We start from the raw sequence: 27,173 nt of genomic DNA, 5'->3' as shown, positions 1-27,173 counted from the left end.
AGGTCCTTCCAAGTGCTCTACTTCTCTACCACTGCTCTCTTCTTCAGCCTTTTGCTCTCTTTTCTTCTATTTCCACCCCTGTGTTTTCTGCTGTGACCTTCAGTCAATGGCTCCTTAGGTCTGAGAAAAAACTTCAGACACACCGAGTGGTTCAGAGTTCAGGCAGGAGAAAAGGGCGCAGCATGCCCTTTCACAGGAAACAATAAATTACACTTTGACTCTCTCTCTCGCACTATGTATCTCTGTTTCTCTCTCTTTCTCTCTCACACTCACTTTGTCTCTCCCAAGGAAGGAAGAAAAACACCATCTACCAGCGCAGTGAACAGGGGTAAAACGGAGCCTCTTGTGAAAACGAAAAGAAAAGGCTTGAACGCCTGTTCACTCCTCTCTCTCTCTCAGCACACTACTTTCTCCAAAAAGGGCAAGCAGGAGGGGGAAAAGCTACTCTCCTTCAGGCAGGGTTAAACTGCCCTGCCCTCTTACTCAACTTATAAACTAGTCCAACCTGTTCCTGCTGTGTAGAAATGTTATCTGCTGATCTGACAGGGCAATTCTAGTCCAGACTTACTCTTGACTTGCCGAGGCTGTTACAGGAACAGAGGTTACGAGTGCACACTGTTTACAAAAGATTTATAAATGGAATTCAGTTTTTCTCTTTGGTATTCTGAAAAGAATATAACGCATGCTCTCCCTCACAGCTTAAGCCTTTATACGCTGAAGGGCTTTGATTCAGCAACACCTCTCAGCACCTTGTAAGACACTGAAAAATAAAAGATCCAGAAAGTTTGTTGATGTTGTTTCCAAGCTTGGCTTTAAAGTGTAAAAAAGCACAGGGAGTGTAGTCTCTCTGTAACCATTGCAGGATCAAAGTTCGTCAAGCAAGTCCTCCTGTTCCGTTGCTCGTTGTGAAATGATGTCTTGTTGTAGTTCCTCCAACTCTCTGAGCTTTGTGGCTTCAGTGGCTCAAAGGTCATTAGCACACATACACACACACGCACGCACGCACGCACCCACGCACGCACACACACATGCACACTCACACAAAAACACAACAAAACTGTCTCGCAGTTCTCTCTGCCCTCCGTTGCGACTCCTCTGCAAAGTTTACAAACACTCTCTCCCAATCTTTCTCTTCTTCTCTTGTTTTGTCAGTGCTTGTCCATCCAGCAGTAACGACCAGAGGCCCAAGCCTCTCTGCATTCCCTGGAAGCGAGTCAGAGTGTACTATTGCAGTCTTTACTCTGCTGCCCGTCCCTTTTCCGCCTTCCTCCTGGCCCCTGCAGGAATAAATTAGGCAAACAAGCACAGGAAAAACACGGTCACAGACCTTGGTGAAATCCAGCCGCTGCTGTGTGGGGCAGCCCAGATAGCCTCTTCTGCTCTTCTCTCTCTCTCTCTCTCTCTCTCTCTCTTCCTCATTCCCTCCCTCCTTTAGCCTAGAGACAGCGTGTGTCTGTGAGCTCAGGGATTTGACACTGCTATTCAAGCCCTCTGGTTGCCATGGCACTGGCTGCCTTATAAGGCCAGTGGAGTCAAAGAGCACAGAGTGGGCTGCAGCTACTCCCACACACACACGCACACAAACATACGCGCATGCACGCACGCCTGCACACGCACGTCTGCACACGCCTGCACATGCACGCCTGCGCATTCACACGCACGCACGCCTGCACGCGCACGCGCACGCACACACACACACACACACACACACACACACACACACACACACACACACACACACACACACACAAAGAATGCATGCCTTGCTGCCTCACTGGCTGCTTGTTCCCTCTGTAAGCTCTGACCTCAGGCCAGCATGGGAGCACAGGGGAGTTAACCCCAACACTGCCATTAAGACAAAGAGGAGGCCTCAGGCCGACACATCGAGCGCATGGCAGGGCTCTTTCTCTCTTTCTCTCTCTCTCTGTTCCTGTCTCATTTTCCACTCTAATCCAACAGCCTTCCTCTGACTTTGTTGACCCAATAATAACAGGCAGAGCCTGTTGTTGTTGAGCAACTTGTCAAAAGGTTATATGATCCTCCGTGACCTCCTTTTTAACACCTACCACAGACACACCACACAGGGCTGTATGAAGATAGTGCCAGGGTTTCCGTAAAGAACAGTTGGAACATCAGTGCCATTAAAAGTTATCTTGCTGTATGAAGTGAGAAGCTGACAGATCATGCCAGCTAATGTTTGATATGCGTGTTCTACTGTCCAAACCGTAGCGGTAACAGTAATAATATACAGCCATCTTTCTTCCTCTCTAATCGAGAGTCGGTTAGAGTTGGCTTTGTGTGAAGCGGCAGCGACTTCGATTGATTTGTCTATATCAACAACATCATTATCATGTGAAGGTCTGAACTCTGAGAGCATACAAATGTAACCAATTATTGAACAGAGATGCCTAACCATTGTACACTGATGCCATCCACACCAAAAACTGTGAATACAACTGTAGCATTCATCACTGTCGTTTGACACGTCTGTCATCCACTTGAGTTAGAACGATTTTTAAAACGATATTTTCTGTACATTTATAGTTATAGTTGTAGGCATAGTGCTTGGTGTGGGCAGCTCTTTACACTGTGAAGGATTCAAGGAGCAGCTTCATAAACTCACACGGATATCTCATTGAGGAAGTTCAGTGAGATTCACATTCTGCATGTTTCTAAGACCTTTCTCTTTAGAGAAAATGTGTGTATTTGTCACATGCTATTTCTTTTGTATGACAAACAGTTTGGGACTTTGTGGGGTTTCAGAAAAAGAGTATTTGGTATTTAAAAAACAATGTCTTGGGAAACGCCAAATTATCTTATCTAATTATGTGACTGCATGAGCTAATAACTTTTAGCCTCTTAGCCGTGAACATAAGGTAACTTTAACCTACATCTGTCACCACGAGGCTCAGTGTGCATGGATAGCCCTTTTGTTTTGTTAAGAGGTTATCAGGGGCCAAACTAAGCTGCTGTAAGCTGAATTAGTCCTTTCCTTTAGTGATGTGTATTAACAAAGGTTGGGGGATGTGGGATAATGCTTCTCTTCCAAAATGACAGCGCTGTCAGTCACTGACTCACTGTTAGTTGAAATGTGAAGATCTGCTTCTATGATGTACTGCTGAAGTGTTAGAAGTTTTTGGGCACTGGGTTCATCATAATTTTTGGGCATGTTTTCATCAGCTCACATTGATATTCTGGCCACTGAGACACAACCCAGGACAGAAACTAATACTACCTGGAGCTACAATTTAACCACTGATACCCTATACTTCATTGAACGAGTCCCCCAGGGGTCTGTACTTGGCCCCCTCCGTTTTCTCTCTACACCAAATCACTTTGCAGAAAATAGATGATCTACAAGTCAACAACCATGATGTGTTGTAAGGTTGTAGATCCGCTTTTTTCCCAGAAAAGGTTTGTGTGGTTAATTTGGAAAGTTTGGACAGTTTGGTGCAAAAAGATCTCAAACACATACCTAACTACGTATAAACAGGCCAGTTTGTTTGGTTCAAGTGTTTCTAGGAATTAAAAAGTTAGGATTTGTCCTTTGACTGATGTCATTGCGGAGAAACGTATTCCATGTGGTCTTAAACACAGCTCTGTGGAAAGATGAAAATGGATCAAAAAATAGCATGGCCTAAAGCCTCACAGAGGGATACTGGAAATGTACTTTGAAAATTAATTGGTTGTTTTATATATAGTTCACAGTAGAGGGAGAGTTTTTAATTTTATTTTAGGAATTCTAATCAAGCAAACTAAATATCTTATGAACTATTCAAAAGAAACTTTGGAGAAGGATAAACCTTGGACACACCTGAGTTCATACAGTATGTATGAGTCAATTACTTTTTAATCTATTCTATTGATAAGTACTGTATGAATTAAGTACTTTATTAGACCACCTTGCTTCCAAGAGGTTGAGCTGATAACCTTTCCGATTTTTCTTGTTTGTCTCCTCTGGTCTCTGCTTGTGTGTGTGTGTGTGCGTGTGCGTGTGCGTGTGTGTGTGTGTGTGTGGGGGGGGCAAATGTTAACCTTGTGTGAGAGAACATGTTCACGACACAACTTGTGCATCTGTTTGAGTGTGTCTACAGTATATAAATGTGTGTGTGTGTGTGTGTGTGTGTGTACGTGCAGGTGGGCGCGCGTGTGTGTGTGTGTGTGTGTGTGTGTGTGTGTGTGTGTGTGTGTGTGTGTGTGTGTGTGTGTGAGTGAGCGCCTGCGTCTATGTCAGTGTGTGTGTTCTTAGCTCTTTGAACTGCAGGTCAGGAATGCAGCTGCTCTCAGCATGGAGTCTACTGTGTGGCGGGGTCTGTGCATTCTCAAAACAGCCAGGAGCCCACAGGCATCAGGGTGTTGCAGAGGAGCTCCCTCCCTGCGTACACTGTAGGGGTGCAACCGTTAATCGAACTAATCCATCTAATCCATTATTGTTTTTAATAATCTATCTCTATTTTGGCCATGAGAATATCTTTCAGAATACATTTTCACTGCTAGAGGAGCATATTTGTGTATGACACCGTTGCACGACGAAGTATAAAATTGTGGTTCATCTATTTGTTGAAATATATATATTTTTAAAACTTTGATTAATCGAAAACAGTAATCGATAGAATAATGGGAAATAATCCATAGTTGCAGCCCTAGTACACTGAATTGACAACCACATTATTATTACTATCTACAGTATTAGTAAAAGCTGATATATAAGTATACGTAGAGCTGTACAGCACACACATCCAGAGTGCAGAGAATTGACCTTAAGGGTCCATCAACAACATAACATAGATGCAGTCAGACAGGTTTTCTTGGTCTTGGTCTGCAGTTGCAAGTTGTACGAGGAAGTACAAATCAGTACGAGGAAGTATAACGTTGACCTGCCAGTAATATCTGAATAATATTGTTTGAAGGCTGCAGTGCACACCACTTGTTAGCATGTTAGTATTAATTTTAATTCTTTCTTTGATTTCTCTGCCAATGAAGGCATCATCCGGATTCTCGGTATGTCTGGGAACACGTTGCAATCATGACAGTGTGAAGCCTATAGTTTTCTCATGCTCATATACAGTCATTCAAAATGTGAGACAAAACCACTTAAACCCTATATTATGTCGTTCACCAGGGTCCACCCTCCTTTTTTCCCTCTACACCAAATTCATGTTGTTAACACACATACACACTGTTTTCGCTTCCATGGCAGGCATTCATGACATGAGACATAACCCCCCCCCCCACACACACACACACACACACACACACACACACACACACACACACACACACACACACACACACACACACACACACACACACACACACACACACACACACACACACACACACACACACACAAACACACTCTTCCACAAAAGCTACTCTTAACAGCTAAAGACTGTTGACTGTCAGGATGTGCTGCGTCATTAGCTCATTGGGTAATTCTACCTCCATAATCCCCTCACCTAAAAAAGAAGGGAGCGGTTGCAGGCTACCGGAGCATGATATTTAGTACATGGCATTAATTTGACTGTATTTATCATAATCGTATTCCACTCATTTGTTATATCCTCCAACAAATCACACAGCTGTAGCCAGTTATCCGTGACAAGGAGCAATTTATGCAGCAGACTACATTTGTGGATTTGTGGGAAGCTTTTCCCATCATTAGAACAAAAGTAATGAAAAGTAACATAAAGATGTTGAGCACATTTAATTGGTTGAACAAAAGTTTTTTATCAATTAGTATACAGATACAGAAAATACATCATGTCACGTTAACCACATGAACCCTATCACCCCTATCCTGGGGGCGAACATTCGAAAATTGCGAAACAATTGCAGATTGATTGTAGACTTGGCTTGTATATTTGGTGTAGAGGGGAAAATGAGTGAACCAAGTATAGAGCCCTGGGGACCCCAGTCAACTAAGTTGGGTTTACATGGTTAATGTGAACCTCCCGATATCAACCCTTCCCGCACAGTGGTGCACACTTTGATCAGCTAACACAGGATGGCTGGTCGAACCTTCCCAAACACCATGCCAACTCTCAACACATCCTAGACTCTTCTGTCTCCTGGCTCCCAAGCTGAGGATTATCACCGTCCAGTCAGAACTGCAGACTCACTCCCATTTTCCGGCACAGTCTGAAAACTCGCCTCTTCAGACTCCACCTCAAAACCCTATCACACCTCTCTCCTTGTATCCCTTTCTTGTCACCTTTTTGATAGATGCTAGTTACTGTATACGATGCAGATCTCAATCATTCACTTTTTTCCCCTTCGTTATTTAGATTTATTTTGCTTGACCATAAATGTTAAGAATGTTAGTTAGCATGTTCTACTTAAGTGACTATGTACTGCACTGTATGTACCCTTGTTTGTCTGACTAGGGTTCATGCCATTTACTTTGATATTGCACTTGTAAGTCCGACTTGCAAGGGCAATATCAAAGTAAATGGCCGACTTAGTCGCTCTGGATAAGACACTCTGCTAAATGGCTACAAATTGTAATTGTAAGGTTGTTGTAAGCATGTTCTATTTTACTGTAAGGTGAGGCTGATAGTTTGAGGTCAAAACATGATAAATTGGATGTGGGGCTGAACTTACCCTCAAGATGACCTGTTTTCTTGAGTAGTGTGGAGGAATTTGACCACTGGGGTTAAACTTTAACTGTGTTGCGGAGCAACTCTGAGTGACCAAGCAATGAGTCACATGACTCCGTGCTCCTTCCTCATTAGCCCCATTGACCTTTGACCTGGAGGCCAGAAGAGAAGTCATTTTCATTCCATCTTTCTTTCTGGTCTCACTCTCCCTCTCCTTCTCACACTGTAAAATAACGAGTGGTAATTTAACTATGACAGTGAACATGTCTATACTCTTAGAGTTCCAAACGGATACATTAATACTGAGGATTTTACTGTGCATTATCTCTCTTTGCTGTGTGTGTGTGTGTGTGTGTGTGTGTGTGTGTGTGTGTGTGTGTGTGTGTGTGTGTGTGTGTGTGTGTGTGTGTGTGTGTGTGTGTGTGTGTGTGTGTGTGTGTGTGTGTGTGCGCGCGTCCCTGAGCCGTTGACCTTAGCTGAATGACAGAGCAATACAAAATAAACAGGGCAGAGGGACCTGCCTAAACAAAACATCTGCTGGTGAGACTCCAGAACCACACATGGGGTCCAATCAATATTTGCCCTGTTCCCCTTCCCAGAACCTGCTGTAGGTTGGTGGGAAACTTCCCATTTGGTGTGCGTTGTTGTCATTCAAATCAGCTGTGTACAAGATATATTAACTATTGTTTGTAGAGGAGTTGATTGAGCTATTCAGTTATGGTGTTTTTGTTTTTCCTCTGTGTATGCTTGCTTTGAGGATAAGATAAGATATTTGTACTCAGCTTTGTGAGGTCTCCCACATTAGGAAACCAAACAAGACCATAACTGAATTTTATGTTATGCAAACATGGGCACATTCTCCTTCTACAACACTGCCACCCAAGTGTGACATGCCCTGACCCCATCCCTTTAAAAAATGTTGATCACTGGATTCCTTTAAAACAGGGGGAGGTAATTACCACTTCTCCTTAGAAAGTTTCTCCTTTATTGTTATTTTTTATGCCATGTTGATGAATTGAATATATAGGACCTCAATGGAAACAAGTCCACTGGACTTTTTTGGTGGATTTCTTTGTGTAACTTTTAGACTAAGTGTTTGACTGTACTTGTGCTGTTTTGCATTTCTGTCTAATAAAATATTCAATCAATCAAAATGAACTTCCAACAGAAAAAAACTCCCGCACACAGTCTTCAAATGCAAGGTTTTTTTATATTGCATTTTGTCTTAATTATGCATTTTTTATATTGCATTGTGGAATTGTTGTCTTTTGTATGGCATTTTGGCGGAATTATGGTTAGATACTGTCATGATTATTTATATTGAATTGTTGAATTGTGGTTATGGCTTTTTGCCCTGAGACGTAGGCTGATCTTGCAATTTATACATCTGCACTTATTAGTTGAGAATATTTATATTATTGATTGTTCTTGATGTATTTTAATTCATATGAGATTATCTGACACTTTAAATGAGTGACATTGTGGTGTGGTTGGACAGCCTATAAAGATGGTCTTCATCTTTCATTTTGTTCCTTAAAATTACCTGATGAAGGCCTAATTTAAAAGTTGTTCTGCTGCTACGTTTCTTCTCCTATGCACCTGTCACCTTCGCACTGTAGGTGTGCAAAAGATTTGCTTTTTAATTTAAAAAAAAAGAGTTCCAAAAACCCATTCCAACTTTTCTCTCAGCAAGCTAGTTTTAATAACTAGTAGTAATCCTTACTTGACATTTAGTGAGTTTGTTGTTTCATGTTAAAAGTATTATTATTGACCTGCAGGGAAATTCAATGGCCACCACCACCACACTCATCATCATGAACACTTCCAACTTTACTTGTAATCATCCAAAAAGTCTTACACGTTCAGACATGTAATTAACGTAAAGCTTCTGGCAGCCACAACAATTTGATTGGGTTCCCAATGGCCACTGCCGTCGACGAGACGAAACATCGCCTATAGGTCAGCCCAGGTCCATAGGACAACAGAGAAAATGCACTTAATCAGCTCATTGCAGAGTTTGCAGACCTCAGAAGCTAACAGGATCAGACGGAGGGCCGAGACCACTCCCCTTGCCATCTTTCCCCTCTAAACACCTTATAGCTGTAATCTAGCGCTCCCAGGCTGAGGAGCTAAGTGACCTCATTAACTAAGTTGCTCTCCAGGTTTCTGTTACCCTGGAGGCTGACATGATCTGTGGCCTGTGAGCCACACACCAGAATAGACACCTGAACCCAAGGCCTGGCTGTAACTTAAACAGCAAGGAAGCTTGATTATCTAAGCTTCATTATGGGAGAGCTTTGCACTTCCTTGGTGTCCAGGATGTTGATTTAAAGAAAGCTGTCTGTGACATCCATATCCAGTGTGCTGTTAACCACTTAAACCCTATAATTGTTGACCGGGGTCCACCAGGATTCTATACATGGCCCCCTCCTTTTGACCCGCTAAGTACCCTCTAAGTACCTACATGCTGCTGGTGCAGCAGACAACAGCAGTAATAAGGAAAGAATGGCATGAGGACAGCTCGACTGTTATACAGATACAGAATAAATGGTAGTGGATTTGAATCTCATAATCATCCCATGGACCGTATAGGACCAAATATATTTACTGAAAATAACCAATCTACATCGCAACGCAAAGCTTGTACGTATATTTTTGCCGAATGTTTGCCCCAACATAGGTATGCCACGGTTCATATGGTTAAAGCTAGATTTCTAGAGAAATATAACTGACTGTAGAATCAAATCAAATTAAGCTAAATTGATACTAAGGGGTACGAGAGACGAGTGGTGCGGTCGCACAACAAAGTATAAGCTAGGTAAGGTAGCCGTGTGTGTATTGGTGCGAGCTCGTATGTAGCAGTGTCTGATTGCAGTAATGTTGCCGTGAGGAGTCAAGCTGTTTGGGGCTGTTAAACTCCATTATAGTGAGTGGGTGAAAGCACAAAGCGGATGTGATAGGCCATTCAATTAAGGTCAGAGCTCTTTTCGCACTTTCCTACGTCAGTGGCATCCCGTTCTGACCTCTCTGGCCTGACTTCAGAAGGCTTCAGTTAGTCTTTCTGGAGTAAGAAAGCTGCCAGTGTTACAGACACCAAGGAGAGAATAGTGAGTTATAGAGAGAGCAAGCGATGAGAAGAGATGTGGAGTGGTTGCGACGGGTGAGCTAATAGCCCTGAGAAAGAAAAGCATGGCGACCAGTGACCTCTTTATACAGCTTACACTGGGAGAACGTATGCAAATGAGAAATGGATACAAGGAGTAAATGAGTTGACCTCCAGCCCCTGGGTCACTGCCCTGTGTGTGTGTGTGTGCGCGTGTGTGTGTGTGTGTGTGTGTGTGTGTGTGTGTGTGTGTGTGTGTGTGTGTGTGTGTGTGTGTGTGAGTGTGAGTGTGAGTGTGAGTGTGAGTGTGAGTGTGAGTGTGTGTGTGTGTGTGTGTGTGTGTGTGTGTGTGTGTGAGTGAGTGTGTGTGCGTGTGCATACACAGTAAATATGAAATCTAATCCATTATATCTATAGGTATTATATAAGCGTGTGTGTGTGTGTGTGTGTGTGTGTGTGTGTGTGTGTGTGTGTGTGTGCATACACAGTAAATATGATATCTAATCTATTATATCCATAGGTATTGTGTGTGTGTGTGTGTGTGTGTGTGTGTGTGTGTGTGTGTGTGTGTGTGTGTGTGTGTGTGTGTGTGTGTGTGTGTGTGTGTGTGTGTGTGTCGGCTCCTCCTCCACACTGATTGACAGCCCCTGTCATTGTCTAGTAATGGTTTGGGTATTTTTCCCAGGCTCTGATCAACTCTTCTAGTCATGCTCCAACCCCCACAAAACGACAGTCCACAAATGCCAGGGCTAAAATGTCAACAGATGAGATTGTTTGAGGTCCTTTGTACTTCTAAAAAAGTGACGATTTAAAATCCTTATCTAATTGTGTCTGGGGTGTTAGCGCCTTTGAAATGTAAATACATTTCAATGCGTATTCCATTACAACTGTATCTGCGGTTGGTTTATCGACATCCAGATAACGGTAAATGTCCGCACAGATCAATGAGAAGTGTAGGTTCATGTGTAGTTAAAGTTTAACCAAGGTTATGATAATTACAACATTAGTTTTGACCTATAGTTGAAGTGTATTCATGTTGAGAAAGATGTCATTAAAGCTCCTATGTCTTAATGATTTCTCCCCGTCACAGGACCCATGCACTTCCTGACAGTGGAGAGGAATCACACTTAAACACAAGGTACAGTACTGGCCTTAAAGGAATAGTTCACCCAAAAAATTACTTATTTTCTATCAATTACACACCCCATGAAGCCTTGAATTCGTGGAGATTCTTTAGTTTTTATTGCATTCCTAAGCCAAAAATGTGATGACCGGCGGAGTCTCCGGTAGGAGATTCAAAGAGTCTGTGTCATTTTAGATTTTAGCATTGGCTGTTCAAAAATAGCAGATTGCGGCCAAAATACATATCAAATTGGGAGTCCTTCCTTGGCACAAATTATTTTGAGAACTACTGATTTAGGAGGCATTTGTAGAATCTGCCTCAGGTCTTAATGGGCTAATGTGGCTGCATGAATATTTGCATAGTAGTCACGCTACAATACCGTTTGAAGCAGGTGCAGGTGCAGAAATATAGAAAACAGCTACAGTGTGCGGACCTTCTTTCATGTTTTCATTGAATGAGCATTTTGACCACTTCATCATACTCTCTCTCTTCCATGTGACACTTCTGTATTGAGCGCAGCCACTTTGAAAAGAGAGTCAGCCAGAGGTTAGAACAGTCATGTTCTACGCTAGAATCCTTTGATGAATTCAGGACGGCTAAACACAGGGTATAAAGAGAGAGAGAGGGAGAGAGGGAGAGCAAAATGGAATGATAATTGTATCATCTGCTCTAATGGCGGCTATTACAACAATGGCGATGGTGACCTGCAGCTGGGGGGGTTGGGGGTGCGGTATAGGGCGGGTCCACTCCGATGACCTTCTCGGGAAAGGGCAAGCTCAGGCAAGAGTCAGGGCGTCAGGAGCTCATCGCCTAGTCTGGCCTCTTGAACCCTCCATTCACTGACTAGCACAACAGCCTAGGCACTGCTGTGACCCCGTGGGTGTGACACTCAACCTTTGCCTTAACCCCTTGACCACTGGTCACAGCTGCAGCTGACCGGCTAGCATAGGTCAGGGGGGGGGGGGGCAGGAGTTGGGTTGGAAGGGCGTGGTGAGGGATGGAGGAGAGGAAATTAGGGTAAAGATGGTGAGATGGAGACATGAAATGGACGGAAGCATAGAGAGGTACTGCACTATATGGCTTGATGGAGAGATGATGATATCATTATTGTACACAATGAGAGAGTTAGAGCCTGATGTAGAAAACGGTGAAAGTGCTGCTGATGTTGTTTTGTTTTGTTCTGTCTGTGTTTATATGTTTTTTAATTTTTATATAATTTTATTTAACCCGTATTTCCTGTATGTTTTGGGGTGATAATTCAATCTGTTGACTGTCATTTTTTTGTATTTGATGGATTGCACTGGAGGAAGCTTTTACGTGTCCAAGTTCCAACTTTTGATGCTGAAGCTTCTGTAGAAAATACAATAAACAAAGTTAAAAAAAAAAGAAAACTGTAACTGCAAAGAGGACATGCCTTCTGTTTTATGCATACATGAGGCATATTGTCCAGGCCCTATCCCCCTTCTTTGAGTATTGTCACAGCAGCTATATGGTAAAGGCCTTATAGAGTTGGGCTGCATGGGGAAAAAGGAAAAGTGCACAGGCCTCTCCTCACATTTCTAAGTTCTTTCAGTACCCCTGAGTGAATCTTGCCCAACAGAACCACATTTGTTGTTCTGTGGTTGTTGTGGCACAGTATGTCTGCGGACTTCACATACTTGCATTGTGATGCTTATACCTGTATGAGGAGGGACAAATAAACCTTCTTAATTGTTGATTCTTCTCTGTTCCACCCAAAGGCATCTTCCCTTTTATCTACTGTTTAGCTGCCAAATTGCAAATGCCTGCAGATACTGTATAACCAATACTAGGAGACAAATCGAAAATGGCCCATGATACAAAATAATTGAGAATTTATTCAGTAAAAGCACAAGAGCAATTTTACATTTAGCAAAAATATATAGATTGGAAAGTGTGGGGGCGGGGGGACGGATTGGCATGTATTGGCATGTATTGGCATGATCAGCGATAGAATCTCTCAGTAACCTTTGCTATATACATCCCATGTCTATAATGCTTTATAAACATACTTATAATGCTTTATAACAATAATCATAACACATTATAAAACATTTATGATGACTTATCAGGTCAAGCATAAAAGCATTCTAATCGTCTTATTAGAATGCATCGTATGTATAATTACAGGTATAAGCACTCATAAGTCATAAGTACTCATAATGCAATCATAACACATTATTATAAAGCCTTTAATAAAGACTTATAAGGTCAAATATCATAATACTTCATAATTACTGCTCACTTACACACTTTCTTTTGGCCTGGATCGTAGTTTTATTATAATTCAAATAGTTACAGTATAATACATCATAATAATTATATTATAATGCATTATAATCACTGTTATAATGCATTATAATGTGATTATAGGTCACTAATGAGTGGTCACTAGTCATTGGGTGCTTTAAGTAAAGTAAAAACATAGCATTCAATTTATGCAAGAACAACACAAAACATTTCTGCCGACACCTTCAGGAACGTAATTACTTTACTTAAAACACCCAATGACCTCTTGTAGTGACAAATAGACACAGTATAATGCGTTATAACAGTGGTTATAATACATAACATTATTATGTATTACAACTATGGCAATTATAATACACTAACGATACTTGGAAAAACAAATGTCTATGAGTGTCCAGCAATTATGAGATATTATGGTACTTGACCTTATAAGTCTACATAAAATGTGATTATTGCTATAAAGCATTAGGATAATTTATGAGTTAATGAGTCGAGGGAGTCGTTTTATCACTTAAGAAAAATTGTTAGAATCCGCTGTTTTCTCTCCCAGGCAGACACAGAAAGGTAATGCAAGCTTTTATCACTAGCAGGATAGACTACTCTAATGCTCTCCTATCTGGTGTGCCAAAACAATAAGTTGTCCGGTTACAACTAGTCCAGAACGGAGAGCTGATTGATTGATTTTATGGTCCTTTTATTGGTTTTTAAATCACTAAATGGAAATGCACCTGCCTATTTATCTGCAATGCTCTCCGGGTATTTGCCTGGTAGAGCTCTCAGATCCTCTGGCACTGGTGTTCCAGAGGATAAAACTAGAACTAAAAGGCACGGAGAAGCAGCCTTCAGTTACTATGGTCCTAGGAAGTGGAACAGCCTGCCTGTGAACCTGCGACTCTCTGAATCCATGGACTGTTACAAAAGAAATCTTAAGACACACCTTTTTAGCATTGCCTTTACCTAGGTTTTAGCATTACTCCTTTTTAATTATATTTGTATTACAATTTATCTTCCCCGTTGTGTTTCCTTTAAAAACTAATTGTCCTTTTTTCATTCATGTTTTTAAAAGGTTTTTATTTTTTATATTTTTTTTGTTCTGTGAAGCGCATTGGGTTGCACTTGCTGTATGAAATGTGCTATATAAATTAGATTTGATTGATTGGTTGATAATACCTTATAAGTATGTTTATAATGCATTATAGACATGGGATGCATAGCTGTTACCAATCTCTCATTGCAGAATGGTAGAATCATAGGATGGTCTCTTCCCTCCTCCACTCCAGTGCCTCCAGTGTGGCCTTCAGGGCCCCGATTTGGCTGTGGTGACTGTCTGACATGGCTGACATCTTGTGCTCCAGCCTCCACAGCTGCTCCCGGTACTTCCGGCGGGCGTTCCGGTACAAACCCGTTGCTTTACTGGAATAAAAACACACCCGAGTTACTGAGTTACTGAGTTACTCACTGAAAACGTATTACAGACCTACTGACACCTTGTAGACTGTCATACAGTCGGTACAGTGTGGAAAGAGATAGAATGCAAAAACTACTACACATAAAAAGTGTGACGTACCAGTGAGCTTGTACAAGTCGCGTTATCTGCTCTTCACTGTCCTTTCTGCGGGAGGCGCTGTCAGAGAGTGCTGTGTCCAGTGAGTCACGGACTGTAGATATTCTCCTCTTCAGACCTTGTTCTCTGAGGGGGAAATTACACCAACTAGATAGATTAGCCACAGTCTGAGTCCACCAGAGCTATACTTTATGGGTTGTTCATTATTTTAATGAAGGAAATGGTTTGTCCTCCTCCACTATTGAATAAACACACTTGAGGGATCAGGGTTGTAGCAGATCTGTATTTTATTGAAGAGAAGATGACGCAGCCTCACAAGGATGAAAACATTGTTTACACAAAGTTGCATCTTTCTTTGTCCTCTTGAAGACAACCTTCATCGGGAATGGGCTGTAGATTAGGAACCATTTATGTACAAAGTCTGCAGTGCAGCAATTTGTGTTCCTAAGCAACAGTCCAAACTGATGCCTGCAAGGATATAGCCTAGGCAGGGTTTTATTAGATTTTTTTCTTTTTGTTATATATAGAGCATTGGCATTTAGCTTTAAAATACAAAATTGATTTGCACCGGTGCCATATGAGACTCCAGTGTATTAATAAGGGGAAAGAAATCCCCCAAAATATGGATGCCAGGGTTAATGTGGTTAACATAGTTATTTGTAATTACATTGTTAAATTGTGATATTATCAAATATAGTAAACATATCAGACACATCCTACATTTCCCAAAAGACAATTCATGTATTTTATTCAGTCTGACCAGAAGCGGGGATAAAACATATCCCCACCGGCGATAAAAAATAATGACCAGAGGAGGGGATATCAAAAGTAGAGGCATGGATCTCCTCCCACCTCCACCAGCAAATCCAACCATACAGGATGTACATTTGCTGCATTGAACCCTCAATTAAAGAGCTTCCTACTGAAGAAGCAAAATTATGTTCACACACTGTTTCACAGCACATATCATTCCTTATCCAGCTCTGCTTTATACAAGCCAGGGTTTACGCACTTCAAATACAAGCAGGCAAAATGTCCCAATACTAGCTGACACCACAATGCTTTGTGTCTGTTCCAAAAACTATCTCTGCTGTTCACATATTTCCTCACCTTTGCAGGACAGCCTGGAGCTCTCTGAAAATGGTTCTGTTCCGAGGACCAGGGAGGTTTCCATCATTTACCAGCTTAGCCACATTCTCAGCAACCGTCTGAAACATTCAATTAGGATTAGCTTGAAACGTAGAGAAAGAAAACCTTCCATCTGTTGCATATGCACTGAACAGCTCTGTGCACAGGTAGATATTGAATTGAAATGCTTGTTTTCAAGTCCTCAAAAGCTATCAAAGAGGCTAGCATACAGTGGCTTTTGAACAGGATAGAACAGAATTCAGATCCATTTGCAAAATACCGGTCACTGACTGAACATGTCATTGGGAATGTATTGTATGGAGGAATGAAATACACGTGAATTAGTGAGCAGGTGAAACTGGTTTCACTCAATTACCCAAAAAAAGAAGATAAAAAACTAGAAAAAGTGCTCCTCGGAGCACAGGTCTCCGCCAGGTCAGGTAGGTTATTGTGGGGCAGCAATGTTCGGAATTAGCCAATCAGGATGGAATATGAAAAATTGGACGGAACCATCTTGATCACTTGACTATATGTGTACCGATTTGCATGATGTTTGAATTTGTAGGAGTAATATAAAAAAGAAAAGTGTTGCAAAATTGGCCTCCTGGTGGCGGGCATTATAGGGCATAACATTGCCCTATAATAGGGCAATGTTAAAAGGGTGACATTTGCTCTTCAATGTAGTGCGAATGTGCATGCAAAGTGTCACCACAATCGGACGCTGCATTCATGATTTGTGGCATTTTGTTCAAAACGGGCCACTCCTGCAAACTTTAGATGTCAATGTTAGCCAATCAGGATGGAATATGAAAATGTTAAAAGATCCATCGTGATCACATGACTATAGAGATCAAGTGTACCGATGTGCGTGAAATTTGGATAAATTCTGAAGGCTTAATATCAAAAAATGTGTTTTACATAAGTCGGACTCCTGGTGGCGCTATGAAAGGCAAATGTGAAAAATGCTGGTCAGTTGTTTTTCCTTGGCCTCTAGGGAGTGTGCGTGCAAAGTTTCATGCAGATCGGTGCAGTTATAGTTAAAAACACAAATCGTTCATTTATAGCGCCACCATGAGGTTGATTTGAACATTTTCAAGTGGCATTTCTTCCTTGGCCTAGTGGGAATGTGCGTGTGAAATCTCACGGAAATCGCAAGCTGCGTTCATGATTTGAGGCATTTTGTTGAAAACGGAGCAATCCTGCAAACTTTGGAAGCCAACCTTAGCCAATCAGGATGAAATATGGAAAATTGGACAGATCCGTGTTGATCACATGACTATAGAGATACTGTGTACTGATTTGTGTGATGTTTGGATAAAATCTGTAGGAGTACTGTCAAGAAATGTGTTTTGCAAAAAGCGGCCTCCTGGTGGCGCTATAAAAGGCTAATTTGAAAAATTTGGGGCAGAGGTTCTGCTCTGGCATTGCTCTGGCATCCAGGGAGTGTGTGTGCACAGTTTCACTGCGATCAAGCCAACGGTGCCGGAGATTAGCTGTACACAAAATGACAGAATGACGGACACACGGACACACGGACGGACACACACACACACACACACGGACGGACGGACGGACAGGGGGCAAAACATACTCTCTCGCCATGCCTTTCGGCCTGGCGGAGACAATAAGTCACTAAAAGGGGTTGCTAATTGGGACAATCTGAATTGTTAAGCCTTGAGAGAAGTGATGCATGCAAAAATATTGGCAAAGTGTTCCTTGTGTTTAGTGCATTGGTGCAGACCTAAGTAGATGGGGCGTACTCCTCTGTACTCAATTAATTAACTAAATTTGGAATGTACCGTTTGTTTGCTCTGTGAAAATAGTGTGTAAATACATACGGTAGACACATGCGCAGAACACGAGTGAAGCACATGCCTCTCAGCATCATAAGTGATGCTTGTCTATATCGTCTATCTCAGTGGTTCTCAAAGTGGGGACTGCGGACCCCCAGTTGTCCTTGAGGGAGTTCCAGGGGATGCCCAGCCAAATTTGTTGATATAGCAATCAAGGTTATATTTAGAGTAGCCAATACATTTTTTTTACCCCTTTTTCTCCCCGATTTAATCGGTATGCCAATTGATTCCTCCCCTCACACATTTCTGTGTTGTCACTGCTGTCGTATCCTACTGACTCCTCACCTGCCAGTGAGGAGCCCCCACCGGGGGGACGTAGAGCCTTCGTCCTACTCCTCCCGCCCAACACTCCTCACTGACAGGTGCCGCCCCAGCCCATAGGAGTACGTGCAGTGACCAATATTCGAACCCACAACCTCTGTGGTGGTGGGCAGGGATGCAGCGAAGCAATCAAGGTTTAAACACTTTAAACCTGCTATTTACATTGGATATTTGAACATTTGAAAATAGCCAATCTACGAGCTTGTAGAACTGCTATTTTCAAAAGCTCTTGATTTTTTTTTGAAAAAGTGGAATATTTAACAACGACATTTCAACAACACAAATCTTGTATGGGGGTCCCTGGCACAAAACTTTTTCAGATGGGGGTCTGCGGCCAAATGCATATTAATGTTGGGGTCCTTGACATGAAAAGGTTGGAGAACCACTGGTCTGTCCTACCTGTTGTTCAGCCTTGCGGTCCTCCAGCTCCTCTCCCAGGCTCTCTGAGATGAGCGCTCCCGCTGCGTCCTGAGCCTTCTGGGCCATCAAGCTCCAGTCCAGACACCTCCGCTCCTTCTCCGTCAGACGGATCAGACCTCGCAGCTCCGACATCTCCTCCTGGACACATTGATACACATACACACCAGAAGTGCTGTCAAACTCATTTATTTCAAATGCGCGAACAGTAAGGGCTGATGTGTGCACAATTTTAGCTTAATTTCCCAACATGTGTCAACATCGAGACGTTTGTGGGACGCATTTGTAAGTAATGCAATGAATGTGCGTTAATACATAGATGATAGAAACTATTATGTTTTGGGATAAATATTGGAAAGAATGTTGTTGTCTTTTCTGGTGCTGGCTCAACTGTAGTGTATCATAGCATAGAGTTGACAAAAGGATGATGCAAAGGAGCTATGAACATATTTTGATCACAGCTATCGCCCTATGTTAACCGAGGGGGTCTGCCAAGAGTCTATACTTGGTCCCTTACGTCTTTCCCTCTACACCAAATCTCTTACGACACGTTGTGAGTTTGTAGATCAGCTATTTTTGCTGAGTGTTCGCATATTATGACATACCCAGAATAGGGACTCTAGGGTTCATGGTCCAACTTTAACATAATCGAAGGATTACATTTTTAAACTGGATGACAACACTTTATTTTACAAACTGATGAGATATACAGTAGATGTTGAACTTGTAGCTTATCTCGGTGAAAGGTCTCACCCTAACACTGACAAGCTCATGGAGTAGGGCAGCCCTTTCTCTCCTGGTGTCATTAGGGTTGTCATCATCTTTAGCTGTATGTCCTCCCCTTGGCCGAGCCAGGGTGCCGGTGTCAGGGCTCAGTTTGCCCTCTCCCCCGGGACCAGGTTTAGGGAGGCAAACTGCTGCTCTGTCCTCCTGTAAATGTTCAATTTGCTGGCGGAGAGCAGCCTCTCGTTCCACCAGCTCAGAGCCTCTGTGAGGTGATAAGGAATGAGACTTGTTGAAAGAAAATGCAGACTTGTTGGAGTTCAGCATTTATGCTGGTCTGGACAGCAACTCTTTTGAATTATTGAATTATTTTTGCTTATGTGAGGTTGACCAGAAATATGCAGTGTACTGTACATCCATCCTTCTTTTAAAATGATACATTTTACTCCATCAGTCTATTGTTCAGGAGACATACTTCATCATCCTAACAGTTGGCTACAGTTAAGTACTACCTCTGCCTTGTGTGACTCTGCGTTTCATTCTCCACACTGCCCCCTGCTGTTAAGAAGGACGTTGACAGTTCTTCTGTTGTTAGGTTCCTGTGCTGAGATCCTGGAATATCAGGCCACTGCCCATCATCACAGACAGACTCTGTGAATAAGAAACCTCATTGTGATCTCATGTTTTGTGTGTGTGTGTGTGTGTGTGTGTGTGTGTGTGTGTGTGTGTGTGTGTGTGTGTGTGTGTGTGTGTGTGTGTGTGTGTGTGTGTGTGTGTGTGTGTGTGTGTGTGTGTGTGTGTGTGTGTGTGTGTGTGTGTGTGTGTGTGCGCGCGCGTGTGTGCGTGTGTGCGTGTGTGTGTGTTGGTATCAAGGTGAAAGTCATGTTTATTTTTACACAATCACATTCTCTCGGGCAGAAACCTTGTATCTCCATATTTCAACGTATTTAGATCGGCTATTTTCGCTATTTAAAGAAAGTTAATAAATGAAAGTGAAAGTGGATCTGCGGGTTTAATACATTTTGAACAAACTAAAAGTATTAACAAGAGCTTGTGACTAAACAACTACATTGGATCCACTGGAACACAGGTTATTTTGTTTCCATTTTTTGAACAGTTATGGTTGTTGGACATACAAGGTTTCTAGCAACGATGTGGAATGGCGCAGCAATACTATTATGTGCACAGGCATCCGTGTAGAAGCATACGCATGTGAGTGTTGTAAACAGTTGCAGATGGGAGGTATGTAAGCACCTGCCGGGTCTGTCCAGAGTGACAGGCCTTGCCGTTTCCGGGCCTCATTTAGTGACAGTAGTTCACTGTAGACCTCCTCACACTCCTCACTGTCAATCAAAACCACAAAGACAAAGCACACTCAGCAACCTTGGGCGGTACTTATTTGACTTTAAATTCAAAATCAAACTAGGACAAATTGTATACAGTATACAGTGAAGTCCACTCCTGAGTGTACCCATTCGTAATAAAGAGTCGGAGATGGATGGATGTGTGTGTGTGTGTGTGTGTGTGTGTGTGTGTGTGTGTGTGTGTGTGTGTGTGTGTGTGTGTGTGTGTGTGTGTGTGTGTGTGTGTGTGTGTGTGTGTGTGTGTGTGTGTGTGTGTGTGTGTGTGTGTGTGTGTGTGTGTGCGTCATTTCATACCAGGGCTTAGCAATGGTATGTACAGTACCAGAGCCTTTTATTAGAGAGTTGCGCCAATGTGGGTCAGAAACAGCGTCGGTCACGTGGTTCATGTAGCTGGAAATAGTGACAAGGAGCCGTCGACTTCAATGCATTCCATGAACTTCCGGTTTAGGGATTTGTCACTATTCGCCAATGTATGTGTATGTAGAAGACCTGGCCCGAAGAAGTGAACGGAGTTGGCGTAACTCTCTAATAGATGGCACTGGTATGTACTATGTAGCATACATAGAGATGATTTATATCCGCTGTGTCTGACAAGTATGTCAACTATATTGTATGTAAAAATGTTCTGCCCTCTATGCACTTTGTAACTGTCTGTTTTCCTATTATTTGACAACACTGGCAGTGTACAAGGCATTCTTGTACTTCTGTTTATGTGTACATGGCGTGCGTGCGTGCGTGCGTGCGTGCGTGCGTGCGTGCGTGCGTGCGTGCGTGCGTGCGTGCGTGCGTGCGTGCGTGCGTGCGTGCGTGCGTGCGTGCGTGTGTACCAGTATCTGAGAGCCATCTGCAGGGCTGAGCTGTCTGCCTCGTGTCTGCTCAGGGTCATGCTGATCTGCTCCGATTCTCCCTTCCTTCGCTCCAGAGCCGCAGTCAGATGCTCGTTCCTGCTCTTCAGCCTCTCAATACACCTGCATGGGAAACGTGGGGGAGTAGGCAAAGGGGGCTGCAGGGAATGAAGATTGGAGGGGAAAGCCATCGTCCGCAACCGTAGTAGTACTACGCAGTAATGTATGTGTGTATGTATGTACTGTATGTAAGGGGTCACAGTCACACAATACCTCCCAACTCCAGCAATATATTTTGAATACCACAATTGTGAGCTGTTCCTTGCTTAAAATTATAGAAATGATTTGATGTTGATTCAGACAGCATGAATACACAGTACACGCCTTTACTATTCTGAAGCAACCGAATTCGGAGTGTTCATTTAAGTGTCCATTTTTACACTTTCCGAAAACTCACCTCTGCATTCTTTCAGTCTCACTCTCAAGGTTGACGCTGGAGCAGGGGCTGCCCAGGGAGGCAATGCCTGAGGACAGTGAGACATCCTCACCAACAGACAGAGCTGAGAAGGATCTGCGGGGTCGTCTGAGGAGCATTGGAGAACCAGGGAAGGGAGGAGAGGCCATGTCTGGACTCAGAGCTCCGCCACTAGAACTACTGGAGGAGCTGTAAGGAGGGGAGAGGCTGCCTGACCTCCAGACCTGGTAGAGACCCACCAACTGGAATACAAAGGTAAGAGGCGTGTACTAATAAATGCATTCACATGAATATTCAGTTTATCAGTTGATTAACCTCTGAATGGTCAGAGGGGATACTCATTTACTCATGCTGCCATTTTCATCTTTTAAAATTCATTCAATTCATACCATGTATAAACATGATTATTACCTGTTTTGTTACATGTGGATGCATGTTGAATAGTGTCTAGAGTACCAAACACCTGCAACCATTGCATTTTGCATTGACTTCCTCCTCCCTTGTTCAAACGCTCGACACAAACCCGGCGATTCAGTCCGAGTGGTCAGTGTGCACACTGAGTGCTCTGAGAACACAGCACTCTCACCAGAGAGCACTCCAGCGCTCTCACAGCGTAATTCCAAACTCACCCTATGAATCACACCACTGTCAGTTGTTGTTGAGTGACAATTTTGTTTAATCTTGTGATTGAAAAGTTGTGCATACATGTAGTAACACTGCAGAGTACGTTTACTTCCAATGGGGTTCTAATATTCAGTCAGTACTAACGTTGGGCAACGCCATACACACTCCACTGGTGGTAGTTATAAACCTGTGGTCTTCCCTCTAGGGTCTTTTGTCTAAATTGGAAGAATTAGCTAGATGCTCAAGGCCAATAAACAGGGCATGAGGAAAAAAAGTGTCATTATTGTATCTATCCTTTGGCAACATAAAATGTCACCAACTCTTTTGATTTTGAGCTGGCATAAAAATGTTAGACAATATGCAGCATACAAAATGTGTTTAACCATTGTGATAATCATAGGCCTCTTTGCAGTAAAGGACTTTGTATGATCATTAGTCAGTTTGAACAGATTTGCTTAATAAAACATTGGCCAGCATAGGGCAGGGAGACAATATTCAGTATAAGGAGTCATTGCAATGACAGAATCACAACCAGTAGCAGCTAAAGTAGTTATATTGGCCACAATGGCCAGCCAAATATATCCTCCTCACTGTTAATTTATCCATTTGTAACTCAGAGAGTGTGCAAATATAAAAAAATGGAACCATACTGGTCCATTTGATTACATATGTACACTCTCATAGAGAAAACCTTCTGTGTTTACTGTGTGTACAGTATGTGAGAAAAACAACAGTAGCTGTAGTGTACAGCCCAACCTACTCTGCATCAAGGCCCATTTAAAAAAAAAATGAAGCTTTCACCGCCCACCCATCTGCTGTGTTAAGTTAGTGGTCAGACGGTGGGTTGCGTGTATTTTCAGAGCATGTTTAATTTTTATGATCTATCAATCGATTGTGTTTTGGCTTGGATCAGTGGTACTGAAGTAGTATACTTCTTATATATTGGTATCACTATGAAAACACATTTTTCTTTACGGGAATCTTTTAATATTAATGTTATATTATCATTAAAATCGTTGTGTTTTTGCCAATTATTTGGGGACCCACTTGCAATACCCCTGCGGCCCACCTGTGTGCCCCGGCCCACTGGTTGGGAATCACTGGTGTAGATGGAACCTGTGGCCCTGAGCTGAACCCACCTTCTCCTGTAGTCTGTTCTTCTCCTCCTCCATCTGGTTGACTGCGCTTTGTGTCACCTCCTGCTCATCCTGGCGGCTCCGCAGAGTACTTCTGAGATCGCAGTTGTTGCGGTGCAGAGCCAGGACGTCCCTCTGGTACTGCTGCCGCTCCTCGCTTGGTAAGCCTGAGGGGTACGTAATGCCAAACTCTCTCTCCATCTCCTCCAGTATCTGGAACCGTTATGCAATTTGTTCACTTTTATCAGTGAAAATATGCGAGGGATTTGACTAGGTATGTTGTTCTCTATCTTGACACAAAAACACATTAAAAAAAGAAATCTAAAGTAGAGATTAAGTATGAATAAACAACCAAAAGATAGTAACTTAAGGGCCGTTCCCACCTAGCACTAACTGTAATTATAACTATAACTATATTGTTCACCATTCTAGTCTAGTATTATTGTGGTGTGGATTCTGCCGTCCACTTGAGTTAGAAGGATTTTAAATCATCCCTTTACAAGGATATGTTATCATAAAGCCTCCGTTGTATGCTGGTGTTGTGCAGCGAATATTTTCTATTATAGTTATTTTCGCAGTGACACCATCGTACAACGAAATATGAATTAGGCTTAACAGCATGTCATATTTAGTATGACATGCTCCTTCTCATACTAATTATAATATTTATAGAATCAAAATGAGGGGGATAGTAGAAGTGTGAAGGTAAATAGTGTATTCTCACACTTATAATTGTCTTCAGCATGGAAGTCTATGACCCCTTTGGGTCATAGACTAATTAAACTAAACTGAAATTGAAAACATAAGGTAAAAACAAAATGTTTTTAAAAAATGAATGAAAATGTTGAAACTACAATAACCTTGAAAGCAATATGATACTTGTACTGTATGTTACATTTCCTGACCTGTGTGGCTTGAACCCAGCTCTCCTGGGCAGCCATTCTGTGCTCTGTCTGTTTGTCCTGGTCCGAGGCTGTGAGGGGAGCAGCCCAGGTCCTTCTTGAACTGATGGAATTCTCTACTGCGGAAAGTGCCTCCTGCAGTTCTGACCACACGTTGACACTGCCCCCTAGAGGGTAAACACAGAGCTTGTTGATATATTTTTGATATATTTTTGAGATATTTTAGATTTATTTTGTGTTCAGTTTTGTTATGCTCATTGAGTTCACTTTCATAGTTGAATTGTCAATTAAAATACACGCATAGAAATGGGGGGTATTAAGTGTTGTTTACCCAACGGAAATGTTGATTCTTATTCAAATTGGATTTTAGACATTTAGCCGAGGGTCTAATCCAGAGTGATTTACACGTATTCAATGTACTTACATATAGGACGAACACTGCCAGCCAATAGATTATTTCATCATAAATGAAGAAAAATATGGATAAGATGATAGATCGTCTTCTGAGAAATTGCCTTTGCAATTTCCAGCTTACTTTGTGGCAAATTACACTCCTTGAGTTGTTTGCTTGTACTGACTTAGATTTTTTGCACCCTAAGAACAAACCTTTGAAATAATACAGCGGGTGTTCTTTTGGGAAAGAAAACATTGTGTTTGGCCTAGTCTGGCAGAGGAAAGTATCTCTTCAGCACAATGCCACATATAAGTGTGCAGTGTCCAGTGATTGATGAGGGTGGTGTGGGTTGAGAACAGATCGTGCTGTGAAGCATGAGCCAACCTCTGCTGGTTACTGGTGGTTCAGATGTGGTACCAGGGGCAGTGTTCCTACCGCTGGCCAACCCATGAGTCAGGAGGTCAGGAACCAGAGGCCTGTCTGGTCCTGGTGGTCTTAGGTCCTCTGATTCACTGGAGAGATAGAGTAGCAGAACATTTCCACAACTTTGAATAGTTGGCGAATGTTTGTGAAAGGCAAATTATTTGATTGGAGTTATACTGTATATCATTTATTGATCCATTCATTAATAATTGAGCTGCAATGGAGAGATTCAGCCAGTCAGGACAAATTCACCCTCCACATCAATTTACATCCATCCTGTTTCATTCACATGTCTGTCACACATTACTTATAAACACAAAACCACACATCTCATTTCACACCTCAGTAATATTACCGTGGTAACTTCAGTCCCCCCATTTTCTTGTTCAATTCAGCAATGATGCTGAGCAGGGTGCCCACCTCGGCCTGACACTGGGCCAGCTCTGCCTGTGAGGGCTCAGGGCTTGCTACAGGGTCAGAGTCCACAGGGTCAAAGTTGATCAAGTCAATTGGGTTCATCACCTCCTCACCACACCCTGACCCAGCATCCAGACCATCACTTCTGACCTGCAGGGCGACGGAGAACCATAGATTATTTGGATCATAGGATAGTGAGCTGGGGTTGCTAGACAAGTGGTACTTTTTTGTTATGGTATCAAGGAATCTTCCATTTTCCTTTTTTCATTAGAGTTTCAATCATTCTGTGATTTGTGACTATTTGTGTGTAAATATTCATGCTCGAGTGACGGGCTGACAAGATTTTACTGGATTATATTTATGGCTACACAGGGAGACTGCTATGCTGGAGAGTTTATTGTTGGTCTTTTAAACAGCTATTGTTTTGAGCAACGGAAGAGGAGGAAGCTCAAACATCCTGTGATCTAACTTCCTGCAGAGAAACCATTTGTGGACCCAATTATGTTTCATGGCAAACTCTCTTTTTTAACCTATTCTGTTACTGTAAGTCGGTATGAAAACGATTAAACAATGAAAAAGTATATATATTTTTGTATTGCAATAGTTTTATAAAGAGTTTAGAATTGAATCTATCTATCTATCTATCTATCTATCTATCTATCTATCTATCTATCTATCTATCTATCTATCTATCTATCTATCTATCTATCTATCTATCTATCTATCTATCTATCTATCTATCTATCTATCTATCTAACTTGAACTTAACATCAAACATTAAGCAGTATGTTGTATCACACACTAGCCTGATGCAAATGTCCTAGTGAAGATATCACTACTGATTGATTATTATTATTATTGATGCCTAACGGCCAGTCATTAAATCAGTGGACAATTCAACATACAACATTGAATACTTTATTAGTCTGAAATATAAACAGCACGTGGTACAGTAAGACAGGCTAAAAGGATAACACAAAAAAGTCCTGGGGACTTATTTCCGTTGTGGAAACAAGTCACATTATGCATTACAGTCTTTTATACATTTCTAATGTTACTTTTAGAACATTTTAGAACACAGGAGACTGTATAAGTATATGAGAAGCCACACTAGGCAAACTGGAGAAGAAAAAAGAAACACCTGATAACAACTTACGTCCATGCTTCAGATTTTGGTGTGTCAGGAGAAGTGACTAAATGTCTGTCCACTGTCCAGCATTAAGCTTTTGAAGAGCTGCTCTTCCTGTCTTGATATTTTTGTATAATTATACGTACCAACAGCTCCCTAGTCTTGTAATACACTGTAACAGACTGCCAGTGAGCAGAGCCTTGTCCTGTCCCCACCTCTCTCTCTCTCTCTCTCTCTCTCTCTCTCTCTCTCTCTCTCTCTCTCTCTCTCTCTCTCTCTCGCTCTCTCTCTCTCTCTCTCCCCCCCCCCCCTCTACTACTGTGCTGTTTAGCAGTGGTGTAAAGTACATTTACTCAAGTACTGTA

At 42.2% G+C, this 27,173-nt stretch overlaps 2 protein-coding genes across 3 annotated transcripts in view; both read right to left on the bottom strand.

Annotated features, from left to right (window-relative positions):
* Window positions 1-1,369, bottom strand: part of nr2f6b (nuclear receptor subfamily 2, group F, member 6b) — a 10,151-nt gene extending 8,782 nt beyond the window's left edge. The window contains exon 1 of the mRNA XM_080431637.1: window positions 1-1,369. This exon is cut by the window's left edge and continues 524 nt beyond it. The gene's annotated coding sequence lies outside the window, so the exon portion shown is untranslated.
* A 2,921-nt stretch (window positions 1,370-4,290) lies between these two features.
* ushbp1 (Usher syndrome 1C binding protein 1) lies at window positions 4,291-26,971 on the bottom strand. Of its 2 annotated transcripts, XM_080430311.1 has the most exons (15): window positions 26,836-26,971; window positions 25,618-25,829; window positions 25,224-25,351; window positions 24,449-24,612; window positions 23,547-23,756; window positions 21,766-22,025; window positions 21,291-21,431; window positions 20,354-20,442; window positions 19,612-19,750; window positions 19,130-19,364; window positions 18,359-18,517; window positions 15,768-15,865; window positions 14,661-14,783; window positions 14,315-14,506; window positions 4,291-4,384 (listed from the first exon to the last, which is right to left on the bottom strand). In XM_080430311.1, exons 1-14 carry the CDS (start codon window positions 26,839-26,841, stop codon window positions 14,341-14,343), a joined length of 2,130 nt encoding a protein of 709 aa, XP_080286437.1. In that variant the 5' UTR covers window positions 26,842-26,971; the 3' UTR covers window positions 4,291-4,384; window positions 14,315-14,340. The 2 variants fall into 2 exon arrangements, with proteins under 2 accessions (XP_080286437.1, XP_080286436.1); XM_080430310.1 differs by lacking the exon at window positions 4,291-4,384 and having other exon boundaries at window positions 12,748-14,506.
* Between the last annotated feature and the right edge of the window lie 202 nt (window positions 26,972-27,173).

Source organism: Gymnoscopelus braueri (assembly GCF_963280865.1).
Source record: "Gymnoscopelus braueri genome assembly, chromosome: 6".
Classification (NCBI taxonomy): Eukaryota; Metazoa; Chordata; class Actinopteri; order Myctophiformes; family Myctophidae; genus Gymnoscopelus; species Gymnoscopelus braueri.
Note: the sequence above shows the minus strand (reverse complement) of the source record. Positions and strands in the feature narration are given on the sequence as shown.

Coding starts and splice junctions, on each gene's coding strand:
- ushbp1 (XM_080430311.1), bottom strand. Junction 25,352..25,617: donor GGGGGACTGAAGTTACCACG/GTAATATTACTG, acceptor CTATCTCTCCAG/TGAATCAGAGGACCTAAGAC. Junction 19,751..20,353: donor ACTCTGGACAGACCCGGCAG/GTGCTTACATAC, acceptor TCTTATTCACAG/AGTCTGTCTGTGATGATGGG.